The 20,301-nt window shown below is 43.4% G+C and overlaps 1 protein-coding gene across 1 annotated transcript in view; it reads left to right on the top strand.

Moving 5' to 3' along the window:
- ATP8A2 (ATPase phospholipid transporting 8A2) overlaps window positions 1-20,301 on the top strand; it is a 1,572,980-nt gene that overhangs the window by 1,515,251 nt on the left and 37,428 nt on the right. The window contains exon 35 of the mRNA XM_030202396.1: window positions 16,367-16,458. Coding sequence (XP_030058256.1) covers window positions 16,367-16,458 — 92 coding nt within the window. The remainder of the gene's footprint in view (window positions 1-16,366; window positions 16,459-20,301) is intronic.

Raw genomic sequence — 20,301 nt, 5'->3', positions numbered from 1 at the left:
TTGATTATTGGCTGGATGCAATTATTCATATTCTTGTTGATGTTACATATTGTTAAAAAGAAATAAAGTTATTAAAAATTAGTTTGATATTGTTTGAGGACAATGTGAAAAATTGTAAATAGAAAAATAACTTTTTGTGTGTATTTACATGACATTCAAATGTATGCCTATTTGCCACATAATTGTCACCAAATTTTGAAAAATCTTTAACAGAATGTGGTATTACTGTACTGGTCTCAAAATCTATTCATAATTTGCTACATGAAATATGTTTTTTTTTTTTTTTTTGGGGGGGGGGGTGAACTATAGCCTCTTTTTCAGTATGAAGCCTGTTTTTGCCACTAGCCAGTTATTGAACTCTGGAGGATATTCTGGATCAGGCAGCACTAAGTGTTCTACATTAATACTGATTAGCACTTAGAAGGTTAATTGGCAGTGAAGCTCATCTTTTTTTAATTAGTCAAGCAAAGGAGGCAGCAGGATCTTGTGGACAGCTTTGAATTATTCTGTTTGTTTTTATGCTTTTAATTTGAATTTGTAAAGGCAGATGTTTGTTGTCCAGACTAAGGAACTGTTTGCTTTTAATCTTGTGGGGGGGGGGGGGGGGGTTGGAGGAGAGGGATACAATGAAAGGAAGATACTACTACTACTTAACATTTCTAGACCGCTACTCGGGTTACGCAGCACTGTACAATTTAACAAAGAAGGACAGATACCACATGAGAATATCTAAAAGCTGCTTTAAGGAAGAGTGATTCTGGTCAAATAAATTGCAATATCCTTCCCTCAAAGGATGGCATCCTGCAAAACCTTGAACTCATTTCAGCCTTATCACTGCTCTGACCATTCCAATGGAATGCTGTTATGACTTGCAGCTTAGAGAGTATCAATATTTGCAAAAATATGCCTCCATATTCATGACTACTGTCATTAATGTGCTTTATATTCCCTGATTTGGCTTCTATAATAATAATTTATAATAATGTATGTTACTTTATATGGTACAGATATTACATGTATAACAAAAAATGAACGTATTGCTTGGTATAAATTAACAACACTCAAAAATTGTGAAAAACGGGGGAAAAGACCTCAGAGAAGGGTGACACTAGGCTCTAAGGCTAGAGCAGCTGAGGCAAACTAGTCACAATATTTCTGTGTAATCATCGGTCAAAAACCCCCGACCAACCTGATTAGTTAATTAAAACTTTTAAATCTTTTATGGTTTTTCTTATTGCATCGTGTGAAAATCAAAAACACAAAAAAAGAGAAAGGGAAGGGGAAAGCAATCAACAAACGCTCCCCACTACAAAATTATAAATTGTAAAAAGTACAGCTTGACTTAACAGGCTGAGGTTAGCTGCACGTGGTAATCACAACAGGGCATCCCAACGGACCAGTTTCACCATAGGGCTTCTTCAGGGGATGTAGGATACCAATCTTCTCAAAGCAGATTCTGACTCAGCAGTGGTCCTGCAGGGAAACAGAAAATTGCATGAAATATCACCAAAAACTATCCTATAGTTCCATTCATACCAAATCAAAAGGAAGACAAAAAGCAAAAGCCAGGTGTTCATCAATGATGGGATGTCAACTTTATTGATTTGGCCAGAAGGATGCCAGGTTGCATAGAGAGGGGTATACCTGGCAGAAGAAAGGAAGTGTTGGTTCTCCTGTAGAAGCTGTTGGTGATGCCCCACTTGGAATATTATGTTCAGTTTTGGAAGCCGTATCTTGGTAAAGACGTAAAAAGACTTGAAGCAGTTCAGAGAAAAACTACGAAAATTATATGGGCTTTGCATCACAAGACATATGAGGAGAGACTTGATGACCTGAACATGTATACCCTGGAGGAAAGGAGAGACAGGGGTGATACGATACAGACTTTCAAATATTTGAAAGGTATTAATCAACAATCAAACTTTTTCCAAGAGACGAGAAGGTAGTAGAACTAAACAACATGAACTGAGTCTGAAGGGGGAGTGATAGGAATAATGTCAGGAAGTACTTTTTCATTGAGAGGGTGGTAAATACTTGGAATGCCCTCATGCAGGAGGTGGTGGAGATGAAATCGGTAACGGAATTCAAAAACGTGTGGGATAAACACAAAGGAATCCTGTTTAGAGGGAACAGATCCAAAGAAGCTTAGCGGCAATTAGATGGCCCAGTAATTGGGAAGCAAAGCCACTGCTGGGTAGACTTCTACACTCTGTGCCTTGATCGTGGCTGGACAGATTCAGCTTCAGAAGTTGGAGTACAAGGCCAGTGCTGGGCAGATTTCTACGGTCTGTGCCCTGATCATGGCTGGATAGATTTGGATGGGCTGGAGTGTGGCTTTGATGACAACTTCAGAAGTTGGAGAACAAGGAACAAGGTCAGTCCCGGGCAGACTTCTAGGATCTATGCCCTGAAAGTGGCAAGGACAAATCAAGATTAGGTATACATATGAAGTATCATATACATTATGCTATGAGTTTATCTTGGAGGGCAGACTGGATGGACTATACAGGTCTTTATCTGCCATCATCTACTATGTTAGAGCCCGGTATTCCTTTCCAGTTTCACTTTCAGGGGAGAAGGAAGAGAAAAGCAACCACTGGAGGATTAAAGGAGTGTCATGCCTTAATCCCTCCATTGCCCTGCTGCTCAGTTAGAGCACTTTTTTGTATGTTAGACATGATTGAAACAGGTCTAAGGGCATCCTTCTTTTTAGACTAGGATGTTTCTTCATGTTTGATTATCACTGTTGGATGTCCTGATTTTGGGCCCTCCCTGTTCCCACCCAAAACATGCCCACATCATTCTCCCATGCTATTTGGATGACAGTTGCAGTGCTGGACATCTCTTTTCTGCCTTTGCAAAACTGGGATTTGGATGTTTCAAGCACATTGACATAATTTTGGGCATTTTCATATATCCATATCCTATATAATAATTTCCAACTCCAACGTTCTGAAGCTGACTCCCCGTGGCACTGAAGGGTTCATAGGGTTCGTGCTGCCTGTAACCATCTGTCTCACTGTCCCGCCCTCGTGTCATAACATTATGGCATCGAGGGTTGAACACTGAGAGGGAAGGGGACGCTACATACTTGCCAGGCAAAGCAACGCAACGTCACAAACATGAGGGACCTATCACAGACAGAAGAACTGAACGCCAGCAGCATGAGGCACAAACCAACTGCCTCAAACAATCAAGCAAGTCGCATGCCCGGACCCACAATCATCTTCATATCACAGAAGCTGCAGCAGAAGCGAGGAAGATCCACCATCAACAAAAAAATTGCAATACGAAGCAAAATCGTAAGCGCGCGACCCGGCTGACATGGCCCATGACTGTGGACCTGGACCCCACCATCTCCCCTCTCACTCCCAAGTCACTGCTGGACCCGCTGCTCTCTCCCTCACATTTCCCGAGTCGCCGCTGGAACCCGTTCCCCGCCCAGAGCCGCACTCACTCACCCTCCTCCCCGATGGACACTCCCTGCCGCCGCACGCAAGCCGTCCCGCCGACCTCCCTCTCCCAGTTCGGACCCCCACCGTCCCCCTCCCCCCCGACCGACTCCCTCCCAAGTTGCCGTTGGACCCCCCCATCCTCTCCCCCCTCCCGTCCCGACTCGCCTCGTCGCTGGACCTGGAGGACCCCACCCTCTCCCCCCGCTCGCTCCCGAGTTGCCGCTTGACCTGCTGTTTTCTCCCTCCCCCCTCCCACACAGACTGTCTCTCTGCCTATGACTCAGACTCTGAATTTCTCACTAACACACATACTCACTATCTCTGTCACACATACTCTCCCTCTCACATATACACACTCTGTCTCACACATACTGTATCAATAAGTCACGGGAGGGAGGGGATGACCCTGGAACTCAGAGGGAGGGGATGACCCTGGAACTCGGAGGGAGGGAGGGGGGATGACCCTGGAACTCGGAGGGAGGGATGGAGGGAGAGGGGGGATGACCCTGGAACTCGGAGGGAGGGAGGGGGATGACCCTGGAACTCGGAGGAAGGGAGGGAGGGGGGACCCTCGCACACATTCTCACACACACACTCTCTCTCACAGACACACTCGCACCCAGTCTCACTCTCTCTCTGTCACACACACACACTCGCACATCCACTCTCTCTCTGTTACACAGTCACTCTCACACACACTCTCTCAAACATACACACTCCGAGGAAAACCTTGCTAGCGCCCGTTTCATTTGTGTCAGAAACGGGCCCTTTTTACCTAGTGCTTTTAAAATAAGTGCCAAAGTGAAAATAGAAGGTACCATTTCTATAAGGTTGTTAAATAGAGGAGTGTGGTATATATCATTCAGTGTAAAAAATGTAACGAAGGATGCTATATTGGAGAAACAGGCCAGATGCTTAAGACAAGATTCAATTTACATAGACATCATATGAACAATACTGGTGCCAGCAGGGTTCCCACGCCTGTTGGTCAACATTTTACAGGACCAGGACACTGTACCAGTGATTTCACAGTGAGAATCCTCAAAGGTAACTTTAAAACCATACAAGAATGTAAGACCTTTGAAGTCAGAATGATTGAATATTTTAACACCCAACAGAAAGGACTTAACAAGGATCTGGGGTTCCTAGCCCATTATAAACCATAAAGCTGTATGTCTCTGTTGATCACCCTCCCCTCACCTATCCACACCCACCCTGTTAGATTATCAATGATATGCTTTGATGTCCCCATGCATACTTCCTACCCACCCCCCTCCTCCCACCCTGTCAGACTGTCATAGTAATGCTTGAATGTTTTCACTTATATACACTGTCAGCTAGCACATTTCCTTATTTCCGATCTGAGGAAGAAGGGCAACCTTCGAAAGCTAATCAAGAAATGTATTGAGTTATGTCCAATAAAAAAGGTATCATCTTATTTTCTTTTCCATGTTTTATTTTGTTTGATTTCTATTGATAACCTATAAGGTTGTTAGCAACTGGATACTAGGATCAGGCATTTGCAGGTGCTCCCTACTGTTGAGCACATATTTTCTACCCCATCCCCAATGATCAGTTTCTACAACACTTTTCTACAACAACCCATCATTTACTGTACATTAGTTTCCCAGCCTGTAACTTTTGGGATCTTGCCAGGTATTTGTGACCTGGATTGGCCACTGTTAGAAATAGGATGCTGGGCTTGATGGACCTTTGGTCTATCCTAGTGTGGCAATACTTAACTTTCTCCTTCTTTCTCTCCATCGTTCTCTTCTTGGTTTCCATCTCTTCATTGCCAAGTCTTCTCATTCCTCTCTAGACTTTCTCACATCTTTTATTTCTAAGTTAGCTATCCACTCCATTTTCCTGATTTCTTCCTTTCTTTTCTTTTGTCCCTCATCTCTTTCACCTGCTTCTCCTGTTCTTTCATCCCCACATATCCTTCATTCTCATCATGCCTCCATTTCATTTTCACCTCTTGCAACCAGCAACCTTAAACTACTCTCCTACCCAGATTCTGCCCTTCTATTTCTTTTCCTTTCCTTGTATCTATCCTGCTGCCTTCTTCCCCCTTCCCCTCCTCCTGCAACATCCATTCTCTTTGCCTTCTTCACCCAGAGTCCTTCAGCCTTCCCCAAACATCAGTCCGCTGCCTTCTTCCTCATTTCCTCTGGCATCCTCTCCCCTGCCTTCTTCCCCCGCCATCCTCTTCCCCTTTGCCCTACTCCTTTCTTCCTCATATTCCTCCTTTACTCCTTCCTCCTCATATTCCCCCATCCCCAGTGTCACCTTCTCTACTCACCAACCCTGAGTCTCAATGCAGCTGCTATAAGAGACCCTGATTCCCAGCAGCAGCATAACTAGGGTTGAATGGGCCTCTATAAAACCATCTCTTCCGAGGTAGCAAGGACTGGGGGGGGGCACCTTCAGAGCTCCAGTAACCAAATCCCACAAAACATGTATTCCAGACCAATATAGGAAACCTGTCATATTAAGGCAACACTAGGATCCAGGACTCAAATAGCAATAACCCTACCTTTAAAAGGCAGCACCCTAGAATACCAATTTACTTCCTGCTGGAAAAACAAAACAAGCCAGATTGCTACAGCTCCCTACACAGAAACTAAATATTTGCAGAATGCTTCAGTTCTATTACTCCTGCAAAACACAGACATAAGAACATAAGAATAGCCATACTAGGTCAGACCAATGAAATCTAGCCCAGTATTCTGTTTCCAACAGTGGCCAATCCAGGTCACAAATACCTGGCAGAATCCCTTAGCAAGATTCCATGCTACTGATCCCAGGGCAAGCAGTCAGGGCCGTTCCAACACAGTAAGCGAGGTAAGCACTGCAGGGGGGCGCTGACCTCTGGAGGCGCCTGAGGTCCACTCAGTTGCAAAATCTTTTACCTGAAGTTGTGATTCTCCTCTCTCCCCTGCCCTCCCCTCTTCACGTAGCAGTGCTCACTGAGGCAGGCAGGCTCTGCTGAAGTTGTTTGAAAGAATACAGCCAGTGCTATATATGTCTTTGGTGTGGGAAAAACTCCTTAGTCAGGGTGAGCTTGAACAACATTCAAATTAAAGAGAACAGGTTTGGAGAGAGGTGTGCAAGTGAGACTGGGGAGAAATAAAAAATAAATAGTGTAATTGTTAAAATCTGTAAGTGGGTCAAAGTTTTTCTGAGCATGTACACCGAGAGGAGGGCATGATGACTGCAGTGGTGTGTGCATAATTATCAGGTAACCTGAGATAGCTAGAGCTAAAAGCCATTTCATTGGCTGATGGTTCCAACAGTAGTTTCAAAGAAGTTTAGCTGACTGTTTAGTGTTTGAAGAGCTGGTAAGTGAAAATCTGATTGCTTTTTTTGTGTTTGTTTTTATATAAAACATTCTCCTTGGATAGGAAGAGTAAAGAGTTTGTGATATGTGAAAATACATTTTGCTTTAATGAAATTGCTAAACTTTAGAGTCAGTGCTAGTGATCATTTTCACGGTTAAAAATCATAAAAAATTATTTGCGATCAAGTATTTTGCAAGAAAAGCTTGTAAGCCTTGCCATGATTGCTATTGAGAATGATATATGTGCCCAGTTAGATATCAAAGATTTAATTACCAATTTCGTGACCATGAAAACACGAAACGCTAAGTGGTTGTAAACCCTTTATTTGTTCAGCAATCCCACAAAGATGCACTCCATCTTTCAGCTCCTATTTCCTTTGCATCTTGTGCCACACGGGGGGGGGGGGGGGCGCCAACTGATAGTCTGCAGGGGGGCGCCAGAGACCCTTGGCATGGCCCTGCAAGCAGTGGTTTCCCCCATATCCAGTGGTGTGCTGGTAAATGTTTAACAACAGGCTGTCTCTCCGGTCCACCTCTGCGCCCCCCACCAAATTGCAGAGCTGGCTATAGCAGGAGAGAGAGCCTTGGTGGGGGGAGCAATGCATTACTCTCTCCAGGAAAAAAAATTAAATGCTCGCAGGTTCCAATCTAATTCATGTTTAATGTGGGATAAAATGCCATAAATAAGTAAATAAATATAAACTTTTAACATTGAGCACCTGATTCTCATAACATGATGTCTGTTTTAGAAGCCCTTTACCAGGAAAAAAAAAATCTCTGCAGTATACCCAAAATGACACAAACCAAATTAGCATACAGACCAGGAATTAGGAGAACAAACAGTCTTGCCAACTCTGAAAAACAATATGTTATCAAAATCTCAGAACCTAACAAACAGTTTCCTATTCAGGGCCAGATGCACTAAAAACGAGCCAGCAACGTGGTTTTTAAACTGGTTCTAGCCAGTTTAGCGTGCAAGTTGTAAACCGGGACATGCACAAAAAGGTTCTCCGAGCCATTTTCTTGTCACGGTAGCAGCTAACGAAAACGGAATGCAAATGAGATAATTTTTATTATTATGTGATGTGATGCACTACTGTTTCCGACCCCATGCACAAAAGCAGTCCCTACCTTTACCATGGAAATTTTAACGTGAGGTGTGGACCTGCCGGTTCTTCATTATTGCAAGTAGGAGAAGGGGAGAAACAAGACAGGGAAGATGGAGCACAAAAAAAAATAGTATAACAGCTTACATGCAGCTTCTTTGCATGTATGAAAGCCGTGCCACATATGTTTCTTTTTCAGATTACATTTACTGGCAAGAAATTGGGGGGGGGGGGGGAGAGTACTGAAATGTAAAGCATAAAAGTAATGGTGACTTACCAAAAATGCAAGGAAGTTAAGGGTCCATCAAAGAAACAGCGTCTGTGGGGCACGGTCTTGGTTCCACCCCCAGCTGTTCCTACTTCTTCCTTCTATTGGCCGGCTGACATCCTAGAATGGCCATCTCCCTGAAGATAGGCTCTCATTGGCTGCTGTCCCAACTCCTCCTCCCTGCAGGGCTTCCCTGATGACATCACTGTAGAGCTGTGAACTGATTGGATCTGAACTTCCTGGTGTCCCCCTCCACCGAGAGGGGCTAAACCAATTGGAAAGCATCAGCCTGGGATGTCCCACCCACTCATTACTGGAGGGGGACACCAGGAAGTTCGGATCCAATCAGTTCACAGCTCTAAAGTGATGTCATCAGGGAAGTCCTACAGGGAGGAGGAGTTGGGACAGCAGCCAACCAATGAGAGTCCATCTTCAGGGAGATGGGCGTTCTAGGATGTCAGCCAGCCAATAGAAGGAAGCAGCAGGAACAGCTGGGGGTGGAACCAAGCCCTGATGCTGATGATTCCTCACAGAAGAGCGGAGAGCAGCAGAGCAAGGTTTTTCTCACTTTTTCCCAGCAGCCAGAGGCAGGGAGCTGCAATACAGGTATGCCCATCCAAAAAAAAGTGCTTTTGTGTCTGCCAAAAAAAAAAAGGCTAAATCTACTGCTATCATAGATGCAGCTTGTCTGCGTGTATGAGAGCCGTCTGTAGCATGCACAGAGCAGCCACGCATAGCAATTGACTGTTCTGCGCATGCTCAGCTCACCGACTTGCTTCCCCCATATTGCATGCAAATAAGCTGGGTCACAAAGCAACGAGCAGCTCATTTGCATGCAATTTTTTAGTGAATCCGTGTTTCTAAATCGGTATATTTTTACCGATTTGGAATCGTAGACGGATCCTTAACGGGACCTTTGTGCATCTGTCTCTTAGACACCTGGTCTTGCAGTCACACTTGCAGAACAGAGATAGCCTCTCTTTAAATTCTTCAAAAGATAACCTGAAATCCTAAGAAGTTAGACTCTGCATGCAGCACAATTCCAGAAAAACAGAAAAAAACACATTGCTAAACATTGCAAATATGATAGCAGATGTAAATTCTCAAAGTGGACATATTCCAAACACTAAAATGAAAATAAAATTATTTTTTCTACCTTTGTTGTCTGCTGACTTTGCTTTTCTGATCATGCTGGTCCAGTATCTGATTCTGCTGCTCTTTATCTGTCCTCTTAACTCCGTTTCCAGGGCTTCCTTTCCATTTATTTCTTTACTTTCCTCCTTTCTTCTTCATTTCTTGCCCTCCATAAGTAAAAACTGGGTCCTCCGCAGACTTGACTGTCCAGTGGATCCAGCTTCTGCCTATTTTCTCCATCCATGTGCAGTTTTTCTCCTCTCTTCCTTTTCCCTCATCTCATCTCCTTCCTCTCTCTTTCCTCCTCTCCATCCATGTCCAGCATTTCTTCTCTCTCCCTTCCCTCTCCTTCATCTATGTCCAGCATTTTTCCTGTCCTCCCTCCATCTATGTCCAGCATTTCTCCTATCTCCTCTCCATTCATGTTCATCTAACTTCCTCTCTCTTCCCTTCCCTCCATCCATGTCCAGCATTTCTTCTCTCTCCCTTCCCCTCCATCCATGTGCATCTCCTTCCTGTCTACCCTCCCCTCCATCCACGTCCAGAATTTCTCTGCCCTCCCCTCCATCCATGTCCTGAAACTCTCCTCTCTCCGCTGCCCTCCCCTCCATTCACCCATGTCCAGCAACCCTCCCCTGCCCTCCCCTCTAGCCACCCATGTCCAGCAACTCTCCTCTCCCCTGCCCTCCATCCATCTATCCATCCATATCCAGCAATTCTCCTCTCTCCCCCGCCCCCTCCATCCATCCATATCCAGCAATTCTCCTCTCTCCCCTGGCCCCCTCCCGCCCCCTCCATCCATCCATATCCAGCAATTCTCCTCTCTCCCCTGGCCCCCTCCATCCATCCATACCCAGCAATTCTCCTCTTTCCCCTGCCCTCCCCTCCTTGTCCAGTAATTTCTCCTCGCTCCCTGGGTCCTGACCTTCCCTCCATGTCCAGCAATTCTCCTTTTGCCCCTATCATCCGCGCCCATCCACGCCCAGCGATTCTCCTCTCTCCCCTGCCTTCCCGCTCCCGTGTCCACCCGTTCGCCCTCTTCTCCCCCCTACATCCCTCCTTTTGTTCCTGCCACCCTGCGTGGTTTAAATCTTTTATTTACCTCCGTCACAGTAGCCGTGTCAGTGAAAGCCCTGCCCGTCTCTAGCCCTTCCCTTCATTTCATTTCAGTGTCCCGCCCTCGCGGAAAGAGGAAATGACGTCAGAAGAAGGTGGGACACTGAAAGGGAACGAAGAGAAGGCTAGAGACGGGTAGGGCTTTCACTGCGGCCACTGTGACGGAGGTAAATAAAATATTTAAACCCCCCCCCCCCCCCAGGGCGGCGTGGGCGCAGGCAAATGAGGGCTGTGGGAAGTGAGGTAAGCATGGCTTGTGGCACCCTCCTGCCATGCTTACCTTGCTTACCGCCGGGTTGCGCTGCCCCTGGGAGCCGGCTCGCCTGCCAGAACAACCAGCTTGCAAGATGTTAAAACATTTAACAACTGGTTCTTGTGAGCCACTGCAAGCCAGCTCCAGTACACCACTGCCCATATCTATCTCAATAGTAGACTATGGCCTTTTTCTCTAGGAATTTGTCCAAACCTTTTTTAAACCCAGAAATGCCAACTGCTGTAACCACATTCTCTGGCAATGAATTCCAGAGCTCAATTATTCATTCAGTAAAAAATATTTCCTTTTATTTGTTTTAAAAGTTTTACCATGTAACTTTATTGAGTGTCCCCTAGTCTTTGTACTTTTTGAAAGAGTAAAACAATCGATTCACTTTTACCCATTCTACACCACTTAGGATTTTAGCCTTTCCTCATATGAGAAAAGTTCCATCCCCTTTATCATTTTGATCGCCCTTCTTTGAACATTTTCTAATTCCATTTTATCTTTTTTGAGATATGGTGACCAGAATTGCACTCAGTACTCAAGGTGAGGTAGCACCATGGATCAATACAGAGGCATTATAATATTCTTCAACATATTTTCCATCCCTTTCATAATAATTCCTAGCATCCTGTTTGCTTCTTTGGCTGCCACCGCACGCTGGGCAAAAGATTTCAGAGTATGATGACACCTAGATCTTTTTCTTGGGTGCTGACTCGTAAGGTGGACCCTAGCATCAAGTAACTATGATTTGGATTATTCTTCCCAATGTGCATCACTTTGCATTTGTCCAAATTTCATCTGCCATTTGGATGCCCAATCTTCCAATTTCCTAAGGCCTTCCTGCAATTTTTCACAGTCCATATATGTTTTAACAACTTTGAATAGTTCTGTGTCATTTGCAAATTTAATCACCTCACTTGTCATTCTGATTTCCAGATCATTTCTAAATATGTTAAATATCATCAGTCCCAGAATAGATCCCTGCAGCACTCCACTATTCACCCTCCTCCAGTGAGAAAAATGGCCATTTAACCCTACCCTCTGTTTTAACCAATTCCTAATCCACAACAGAACATTGCTTCCACTCCCATGGCTTTTTCATTTTCTCAGGAGTCTATCATGAGGGACTTTGTCAAAAGCTTTATGAAAATCTAGATATACATCAACTGGCCCACCTTTATCCACGTTTATCCTCGCCTTCAAAGAAATGAAGCAAAGTGGTGATGTAGGACTTCCCTTGGCTGAATCCATGCTAACTCTGTCCCATTAGTTCATGTTTGTCCACGTACTCAGTAATTTTATTCTTTGTAATAGTTTTCACTATTTTGCCTGGCACTGAAGTCAGGCTTATAGGAATGTTATTTCCTGGATCAACGTAACATTGGCCACCCTCCAATCTTCAGGTACTGTGGACAACTTTAATGACAGGTTAGAGATCAGTGTTTGAGTTCATTCAGTACCTTGGGATGCATACCATCCAGTCCAGCTGATTTACTACTCTTTAGTTAGTCGATTTGGCTCAGTTTATCTTCCAGGTTCACTGAGATTTCTTTCAGTTCCTCCGCATCGTCTACCTTGAAGACCATTTCTGGTACAGGTAGATCTCTTACATCTTCTTCAGTAAAGACTAGATCTAAAATAGCTCCCCCTCTTGTCAGTTTCTGGACCAGTTGCTCTAAGAAGCAATCATTTATTGCATCTAGGAATTTTACCTCTCTAGCAGTCCCTGAGTGGAGGAATAGCCTAATGTTTAGTGCAGCATACTTTGATCCTGGAAACTTGGGTTTAATTCTGACTGCAGCTCCCTGTGACCTTGGGCAAGTCACCTAATCTTCCATTGCCTGAGGTACAAAAAGTTAGATTGTGAGTCCTCTAGGGACAGAGAAAGTACGTGATAAAATATGTACAGCACTGTGTATGTCTAGTAGAGCTATACAAATGATTATTACTAGTAGCATTTGTCCAGTCAATAGTGGGATAATTGAAATCATCCATTATTATACTGCTGCCCAATTTGCCAGCTTTCTTAATTTCTGTTAACATTTTTTCATCTGTCTGTTCTTTCTGTCCTGGCGAACTACAGAATAGCCCGACTAGTATACTGAGCCTCAAATATAGAATAAGCAACTACAGACTAGAAATAGGAACTCTCAGAAGTCTGGATACAATGCAACACTGGAGAAATAGAATTGTATTTCCTTCTGTATTATATAAAATATAATGTTTTCAGATTTGCGCATTTCAAAATGGTATATTCTACCTTTGTCTGAGCTTTGAATTTTACTACTCCACTTGATTCCAGCCTCTCCTTTCAGCTTTTCTTCTGTTATCTTCATTTAAATTCTTTTCCAAGGTCTCAACTTTATTTCTTCTTTCTTCTTATCTTCCTTTCCTCTCTACATCTGTCTCTAACGTTGATTGTTCAAATCACTTTTTTCTAGTTCTCTTTCTGTACATCTCCACTCAGCATCTAGATCTTACCCTTCATTTTCCCCTTCTCTCACCCTCTAGTCTTCAGTTTCCCTCTTTTCACATATCACCTGTTCTAGAAGTCTCCAGCAGTAGCAGTGCTTCACTATTCTTGCCTGCGGACTGACACAGAAATTTTCTTCTGACATGCACCACCCATACAGAAACAGTAAGTTGCATAAGTAGGGGTCAGAATGTGTCAAAGGAAAGACTCTGGGACAGGCCACAGGCAGTAGAAGTGAAGTCCTGCTGGTGACCTTTAGCATAAAGACAAATTTGAATGTAGATATGGTGGGGGGGGGGGGGGGGACAGGATTGAGAGAAAAACAGAAATGCTGGATCACAGTCAAGGAGGGGAGGGTATGGAGAAGAGGTATGGGTCTGCTGGGTAGAAGGGAGGAGTGAATTGGTAGGCCTAGAGCAGCAGGCAGCCTTTATCAGTGTGCAGCCCTCGCCTTTTTGCTGGGCTTGCTGAATGGTACTCTAGCTGCACCTTTGATTCCCACATAACACACACACACAAAAAGGTGTACCTGCTCTGTACTGGCTTTCAAATCTTGTGGGCCAACACTTTCTATGAGATGATTTTATGCAGTACAAGATCAGCACACAGGAGTTGCTGCCTGTGATTTTTTAACAAGGTTATGATGCTAACACAGAACAAATGGCAGGGACAAGCTCCAGCGGCTTCTCCTGCTCTCTTGTTGGGTTGTGCATAGCCATGCACACATGCATCCTAGCTTGAACACTGACAATGATCACTTTTGAGTTAGCAGATTATCTAGCAGTCGCATGTTATGTGTGTTAATTTATGTAATTAATTGTCTACAGAGATCAGAAATGTATAATCTGATAGACTTAAAGAAGAATTTTCATTGAATAATAGACTGCAATAGGTTTAGGAATGTGTGAGTATTCTCCGAGAACAAGCAGGCTTATAGACTCTCACAAGTGGGTGATGCCGATCTGCATTGTGCAGTCCGGGACTTATAAAAAGCATAAGTAGAACTTTGTGGAGCATGAAACATGCTTCACCATGCATGCACAAGTGCCTTCCGTCCCGCCGCAAGAACGCGGTCTCCTTAGTTCTTTTTGTACCATGTTGAGGAGAGGACGTGTTTTTTTACCGTCTCCTCACTTCGCTCGGCCCAAAAGAACTTTTTTGTGCCTTGCGGTGATTTTTTGCCACTCAGATCAACCACAAGGTCCCTCAGTTCTGTCCCAGGCTTCAGGCCCACGGTAGACTAGCGTCAGAAGCCTTCCTCCTCAATTGGGGGACAGGTCTTCTATATGCATATCCTCCCATACCTCTAGTGGGGAAGACTTTGTTGAAACTCAAGCAAGACTGCAGAACCATGATTCTGATCGTGCCATACTGGCTGCTGCAAATATGGTCCTCTCTACTTCTGGAGTTATCCTCCAAAGAACCGTGGAGATTGTAGTGTTTTCTGGGCCTCAGCACACAGAACAAGTGGTCTCTTTTACATCCCAACCTCTAGTCTCTGGCTCTCACAGCTTGGATGTTAACAGCCTAGAATTCGCTTCCTTGGGTCTTTCAGAGAGTGTCTCACGGGTCTTGTTGGCTTCCAAGAAAGACTCCACTAAGAGGTGCTATTCTTTCAAATGGAGGAGGTTTGCCGTCTGGTATTAGAGCAAGGTTCTAGTTCCCCTTGCTTGCCCTACATAGACCCTGCTTGAATACCTTCTACGCTTATATGAGTCTGGTCTTAAGACCAATGCTATAAGGCAGCGTTTCCCAAACTGTGTGCTGCGGCACCCTGGTGTGCCGCAGCGACCTATCTGAGGTGCCATGGCAAATCCCGACCTCCCTCCCGCCCGAACTGCTACTGCGCACAGCAGCGCAGCAGCGGCAGAAAAACAACAACAAAAAAACCAAGCACAGGACTGCAGCAGCCTTCAAGCATGTGCTGTCAGTTCTGCCAGTCCTCTACCCCCGGAACTGGAAGTTGACATCAGCGGGGGCAGAGGACCAGCAGAGCTGACAACACATGCCTGAAAGCTGCTGTGTCCCCGCACTTGTTTTTTTTTTGTCGCGGCCAATGGGGACAGGGAGTAGACGACATTCGGGACTCAGAGGCGACTGCTAAGGAGGTTGGATGAAAACAGGAGACGGAATGAAGTAAAAAAATTGACGCCAATAGGTCAGTAGTCTGTGTTTCCATTCCCATTCAAAAAAAAGCAAGCAAACCTATGAGGTACTGCATCTGAGTTCTCATTCTTTATTGTTGGTAGCATTTTTTATTTAATCTCACTTATATTTTTAAACATTCTGGCTTGTGCAGCATAGAGTGTACAAAGAGGAAGTATAATAATGGAATAACTTTTCATAGGTAGAATAGTAATTTGTTATAAATCATAATCAGTGTGTTATTTGGAGGGACTGGTTATAGGGACACCCTAGCACTGATATATTTGTGCAGATATAAAGATGGAGACCTGTGTGGCTTGGGGGGGGGGGGGGGGCGGAGACCTGTGTGGCGGGGGAGGCGGAGGTTTGGGGAGTGCCGCAAAAAGTTGCTCGGACATGAAGGGTGCCATGAACTGAAAACGTTTGGGAACCACTGCTGTAAGGGTTCACCTCAGTGCAATTAGTGCTTATCATTATTGTGTAGAAGGTAAGCCCACCTCCACTTGGAATTGTCTCCTTTATTATTTTTACTTTTATTTTTGCTGTAGTATAAAACTAAGGAGACCCCTTTCTCACGTCGGGTGGGAAGGCACTCACACATGTGAAGTGGAGCGTGTCTTACGCTCCACAAAGCTCTACTTATGCTTTTCATAAGTCCTAGACCGGGCAACGTGGGTCAGCATCACCCACTTGTGAGAATATAAAGCCTGCCGTCCTCAGAGAATACCTTCTACAGGTAAGTATCTTTGCTTTATTGTAATATAGGACCTCACTTTTCCCTTACTGTTTGGAATTTGTGAGGATTTTGATCTCCTTTTCCCTATTAGCGTAAATTTTTAACAGGCAGCCTCATAAGGAAGGAGCAGTGTAAAATCCTTGTGGTTGCGCCTGTTGTAATTAGATACACAAGTTATTTAAATACTATGTTTCATTTTTAACATTTTTATAGATGCCAGAAGTGTTTTTTGTCAATTAGCAGCTGTTTCTCTTTAGTGCATGGTGATTTTTAGAAAGTTATCTTCAAAACGTCCTGACATCCGCTAAGCTTGATATACTTGGCTTCTTTGCAGCTTGAGTGAACGCGATCACTTGTTGAAGAGACTTGGCAGAAAAACTCCTCCACACCACATCCGAACTTATTCTGTCCAGCAAGGCGTAACATGTAAGTACCTAACTATACACAATGTTACAACACAGGATGTGACTCTAAGGAATCTGTCCAGACAAAGGGTGTCTGTTCGTGTATTGTTAAGCAAACTAAACTGGTAAGAGGACTGAGCTGCCAAGTAAAGGACACAGTTGTGGAAGTTGAATCAGTATGTCTGGCCCCAAGCTATTATAAGTGAATAGGGTTAATTCCCTAGGTTTCTGGAGACATGGGGAGATGGTCATATCTTTTCTTCAGCTCTGGCTCACTTATTTTAAGTAAGCAAAAGAGGAACTGCTGGCAGTCAAATTCAGGACAAACCATTAGTGAAAATAAATGAGGTATAAACATGAAAAAACTATTCTGTTGATCAAATATAGAATTATCTATGCACTACATAAAAACTGTTACCTGAAATGTTGCTCTGGGAATCCTGGATGATGATTTGTTATAGGAACAAACAATCAAAATGAACTTTTAAGTTGTTTCCCTACAATGAAAAGTAATAAGTGATGCAACATATTTTATGATACCTAGGAGGTCATTTTAGAATGGTCATAGGGCATCTACATATGTAAATAGCAGCATTTACCTGTGTAAAAAAGTAAAGTTTACAGTGCTCTGTTTACACTTGTAGATGCTGGGGAACACATAGGGCTCATGTGAGGGGTGTACAGAACACTGCCCCTCTCCCTTAGGGAAAGTCCCTCTGATATCCTTAAGAAACATCTTTCTATAACTAACCAAGGCCACCTTAAAAGCACAGGTCCCTAGAGTTGAGACCAAGGAGTTTAAAAGGGAAGGGCCAGGCAGAGGTTAGAGAGAGCCCAGAAGAGAAAGAGGAGAGGTCCTAGCATATGCCTTGGCTGAAGACATCCCAGTTCTGTGACCGGGCTGAGGTAAGCCCTTGCTGCTAACTGATTGAACTTTGCAAGTTTGTTGAAGGTCTGGCTGGAGCCAGGCCTGACAAGTGAAACAGAACTGAAGAGCTGTGTTTGGGGTGTGGCAACCCCGCAGCTGTGAACTCTGTTTGAGACTACCATCAGAGGCAGCTTACTGCTGTTTGCCAATACGGCTGAGGTTTCCCCCTTCTATGCCTCGAGCTTTGTACTTTAACATAAATACTAATAACTGTGTTCTTGAACTGCTGTGGTTTACCCTCGCTATGACTCGCAACCTGTGAAAAAGCAGGCCTGGGAATTTCTGTTCTTGTAAGTAAATACTTATTTTTGCATTCTACCTTTTTGTCCCGCTGTATTATTTCCTCCAGCCATGCCCAAACCCCCACTTGGGGTTTTATAGCTCAATATTTAGCCTGTCTTATCCAGCTAGCAGTGCCAGTGCAGTGCAGGGACAGAGTCTGGGTAGAGTTGAGAGCTACCAGTTAGCATCAATATTCAGTCCAGGTAACTCTTCAAATAAAGCTAAGGCAGCCAAAAGACTGTCCTAATTTATCCAGGTAGTTATGTGGTTACCAATCTGAATATCGCTGACACACAGATATGCGCCAGCAGCCTATCATAACCAGATATTCAGCGCTAATATCCTAGTGTAGTCTGGCACTGAATGAGTACAAAAGGCCCGACAACAGCTGGCATTTAAAAAACAGTTGACCGCCACGGCTGATATTGACCACATTGGGGTCAATATTCAGCCAGCAGTAGTCAGTATTTTGCTGACTGCCCCTAGCTTTATTTTCCTGGATATTCAGTTCCAGGCCACAGACACCAGCACTGAATATCTGGGCATAAACAGCCAGGTAAAACAAAGCCGGTTAAGTGCGATATTCAGCACTTAACCAGCTATGATAAATGGCATAAAGATAGAACTGTGTTTTATGTAGTCCTGTTTATCTGGTTATCTTAGCTGGTTACCCCTAGATTCTATATAGTTCGACTTAGCACACACAAATCCAGTCATATTCTGGATTTTCACCCACAACGTAATTATTTAACAAGCCAATCAGTGCTGATAATTGTCAATTAAAAAGCAACTTGACACTGGCATTAATTAGAATTTACATGCAGAACTGTCTAAGCATATTCTATAATATGATGCACATAAATTCTAAGTCGCATAGTTGAAAAGGGGGCATGGCCATGGGTGTGGAAATGGGCGGGTTGCAAGCATTTCTATAATGCCCTTTGCTATAGAATACACTTGGTCTGTGCCTAATTTAGGCTTTGCATTTAGTTCAAGTTTTACTTGATGTAACTGCCTGCGACTAAATTTAGTCACACGGATGGACGCTTGACATAGTCTATAAACCGTGTGGAAATTAGGCTTATTCTATAAAGTACACCTAAATTTAGGTGTACATTATAGAATACACTGAGGTGTTTTTCGTGTTGACGCCAATTTTTTAGGTATGATATATAGAATCTAGTCCTTAAGGACTAAATATTGACTCTTAACTGGCTAAGTGCCAACTCCTCCCCTGGAACGTCTACCAAATAAATAGCTGATTTAGGCTTAGGCGCTAACTGGGCATTTTCAGCGGCACTGTCTGGTTAACTGTCACTGAATATGCACAGTTAGCCCCCAACAAGCGATTTAAATGGCCAGGAACTGTTTTTGGTCATTTAGATTGCTTTGAATATTGTCCCATAGATTCTAAGGGGTGTGTTTGGGACATGATTTGAACAGCGATTTGAACAGCATAAAATACTATAGATCCGTTTCCCATTTTATAATGGCATTTGCCATTACAAAATGGGAAATAGATGTACAGTATTTTGGACTGTCCAGATCATGTACAGAACACACCCCCTTAAAGTCTATGTGGTGAATATTCAGCCATGGGAGTGGGTGAGTTTTTAAATGCTTGCCACTATGGGCCTTTTGTACTCAGATATTCAGTTTTGGGGGTTTTTTTTCTTTTTTTTTCTTTTTTTTCTTTTTTTTCTTTTTTTTTTTTTTTATTATTTATTCATTTCAACATTACTATACAAGAAACATCTTGTTAGGGAAAAGCATCCATCAAATAAAATAATAGGTTTAGAAACAACCAAATCAAAGAAATACTTCAAAGGTAATTTGATACTCAAGTCCATAATTTGGATCCAAGAATTCGGAAATCAGGGAGAAAACAAACAAAAAAAGGTAACATAGAAAATACAAATAATAGGATAATGCTATCTCTGGTAAGTGGAGTTAACAACTTAAATTTAACGCTTTTCCTTTTTCGACGAGTTAACTAGTGCGGTTATATGAGCAGGCTCCGTAAATACATATTTTTCCCCTCAAGCCTGACTATGCACTTGCAGGGGAATCTTAAAAAAAAGGTACCCCCCCCCCCCAAGTGCAAAACTTCAGGCTTAAGGAGCAAGAATTGTTTCCTCCTTCGTCTAGTCTCCTTAGAGACATCAGGAAAAAGCAATATTTTAAACCCTAGAAAAGGTTTATCCTTATTACAAAAAAACAAACAGAATATCCAATCCTTGTCCGGTAATAGTGCAACCGTCGCCACTAAGGTGGCGGCAGTTGCATTTTCAAAGTCAGAGGCTTCCAAAAAAAAGAAACATCTATAGGTTGGTCATTAATTGATTTCTTGTCGTTCCCTGGGATGTAATATGCATAGGTAAATGGTGGCAAGTTCTGATCTGGTATATTCAAAATATCATGCAGATATCGTTTTAACATCTCAAGAGGAGCAATGTTTGGCACCCGGGGAAAGTTGACAAATCTCAGGTTATGATTTTTAGTATAATTGTCAAAGAGTTCCATTCTTTGCCTGAGATTTGTTAAATCTGTTACCATAGTTAATTGTAAAGTTTCTAATTTCATAACTCTTTGTTCCATTTTATCCAATTTAATTTCCAAAATCTTAACTTCTTCCTCTCTCTTTTGAGAAACAAG

The sequence above is a fragment of the Microcaecilia unicolor genome, chromosome 4, assembly GCF_901765095.1.
Source record: "Microcaecilia unicolor chromosome 4, aMicUni1.1, whole genome shotgun sequence".
In the NCBI taxonomy this organism is placed as follows: domain Eukaryota; kingdom Metazoa; phylum Chordata; class Amphibia; order Gymnophiona; family Siphonopidae; genus Microcaecilia; species Microcaecilia unicolor.
This window is presented reverse-complemented; position numbering and strand designations above follow the sequence as displayed.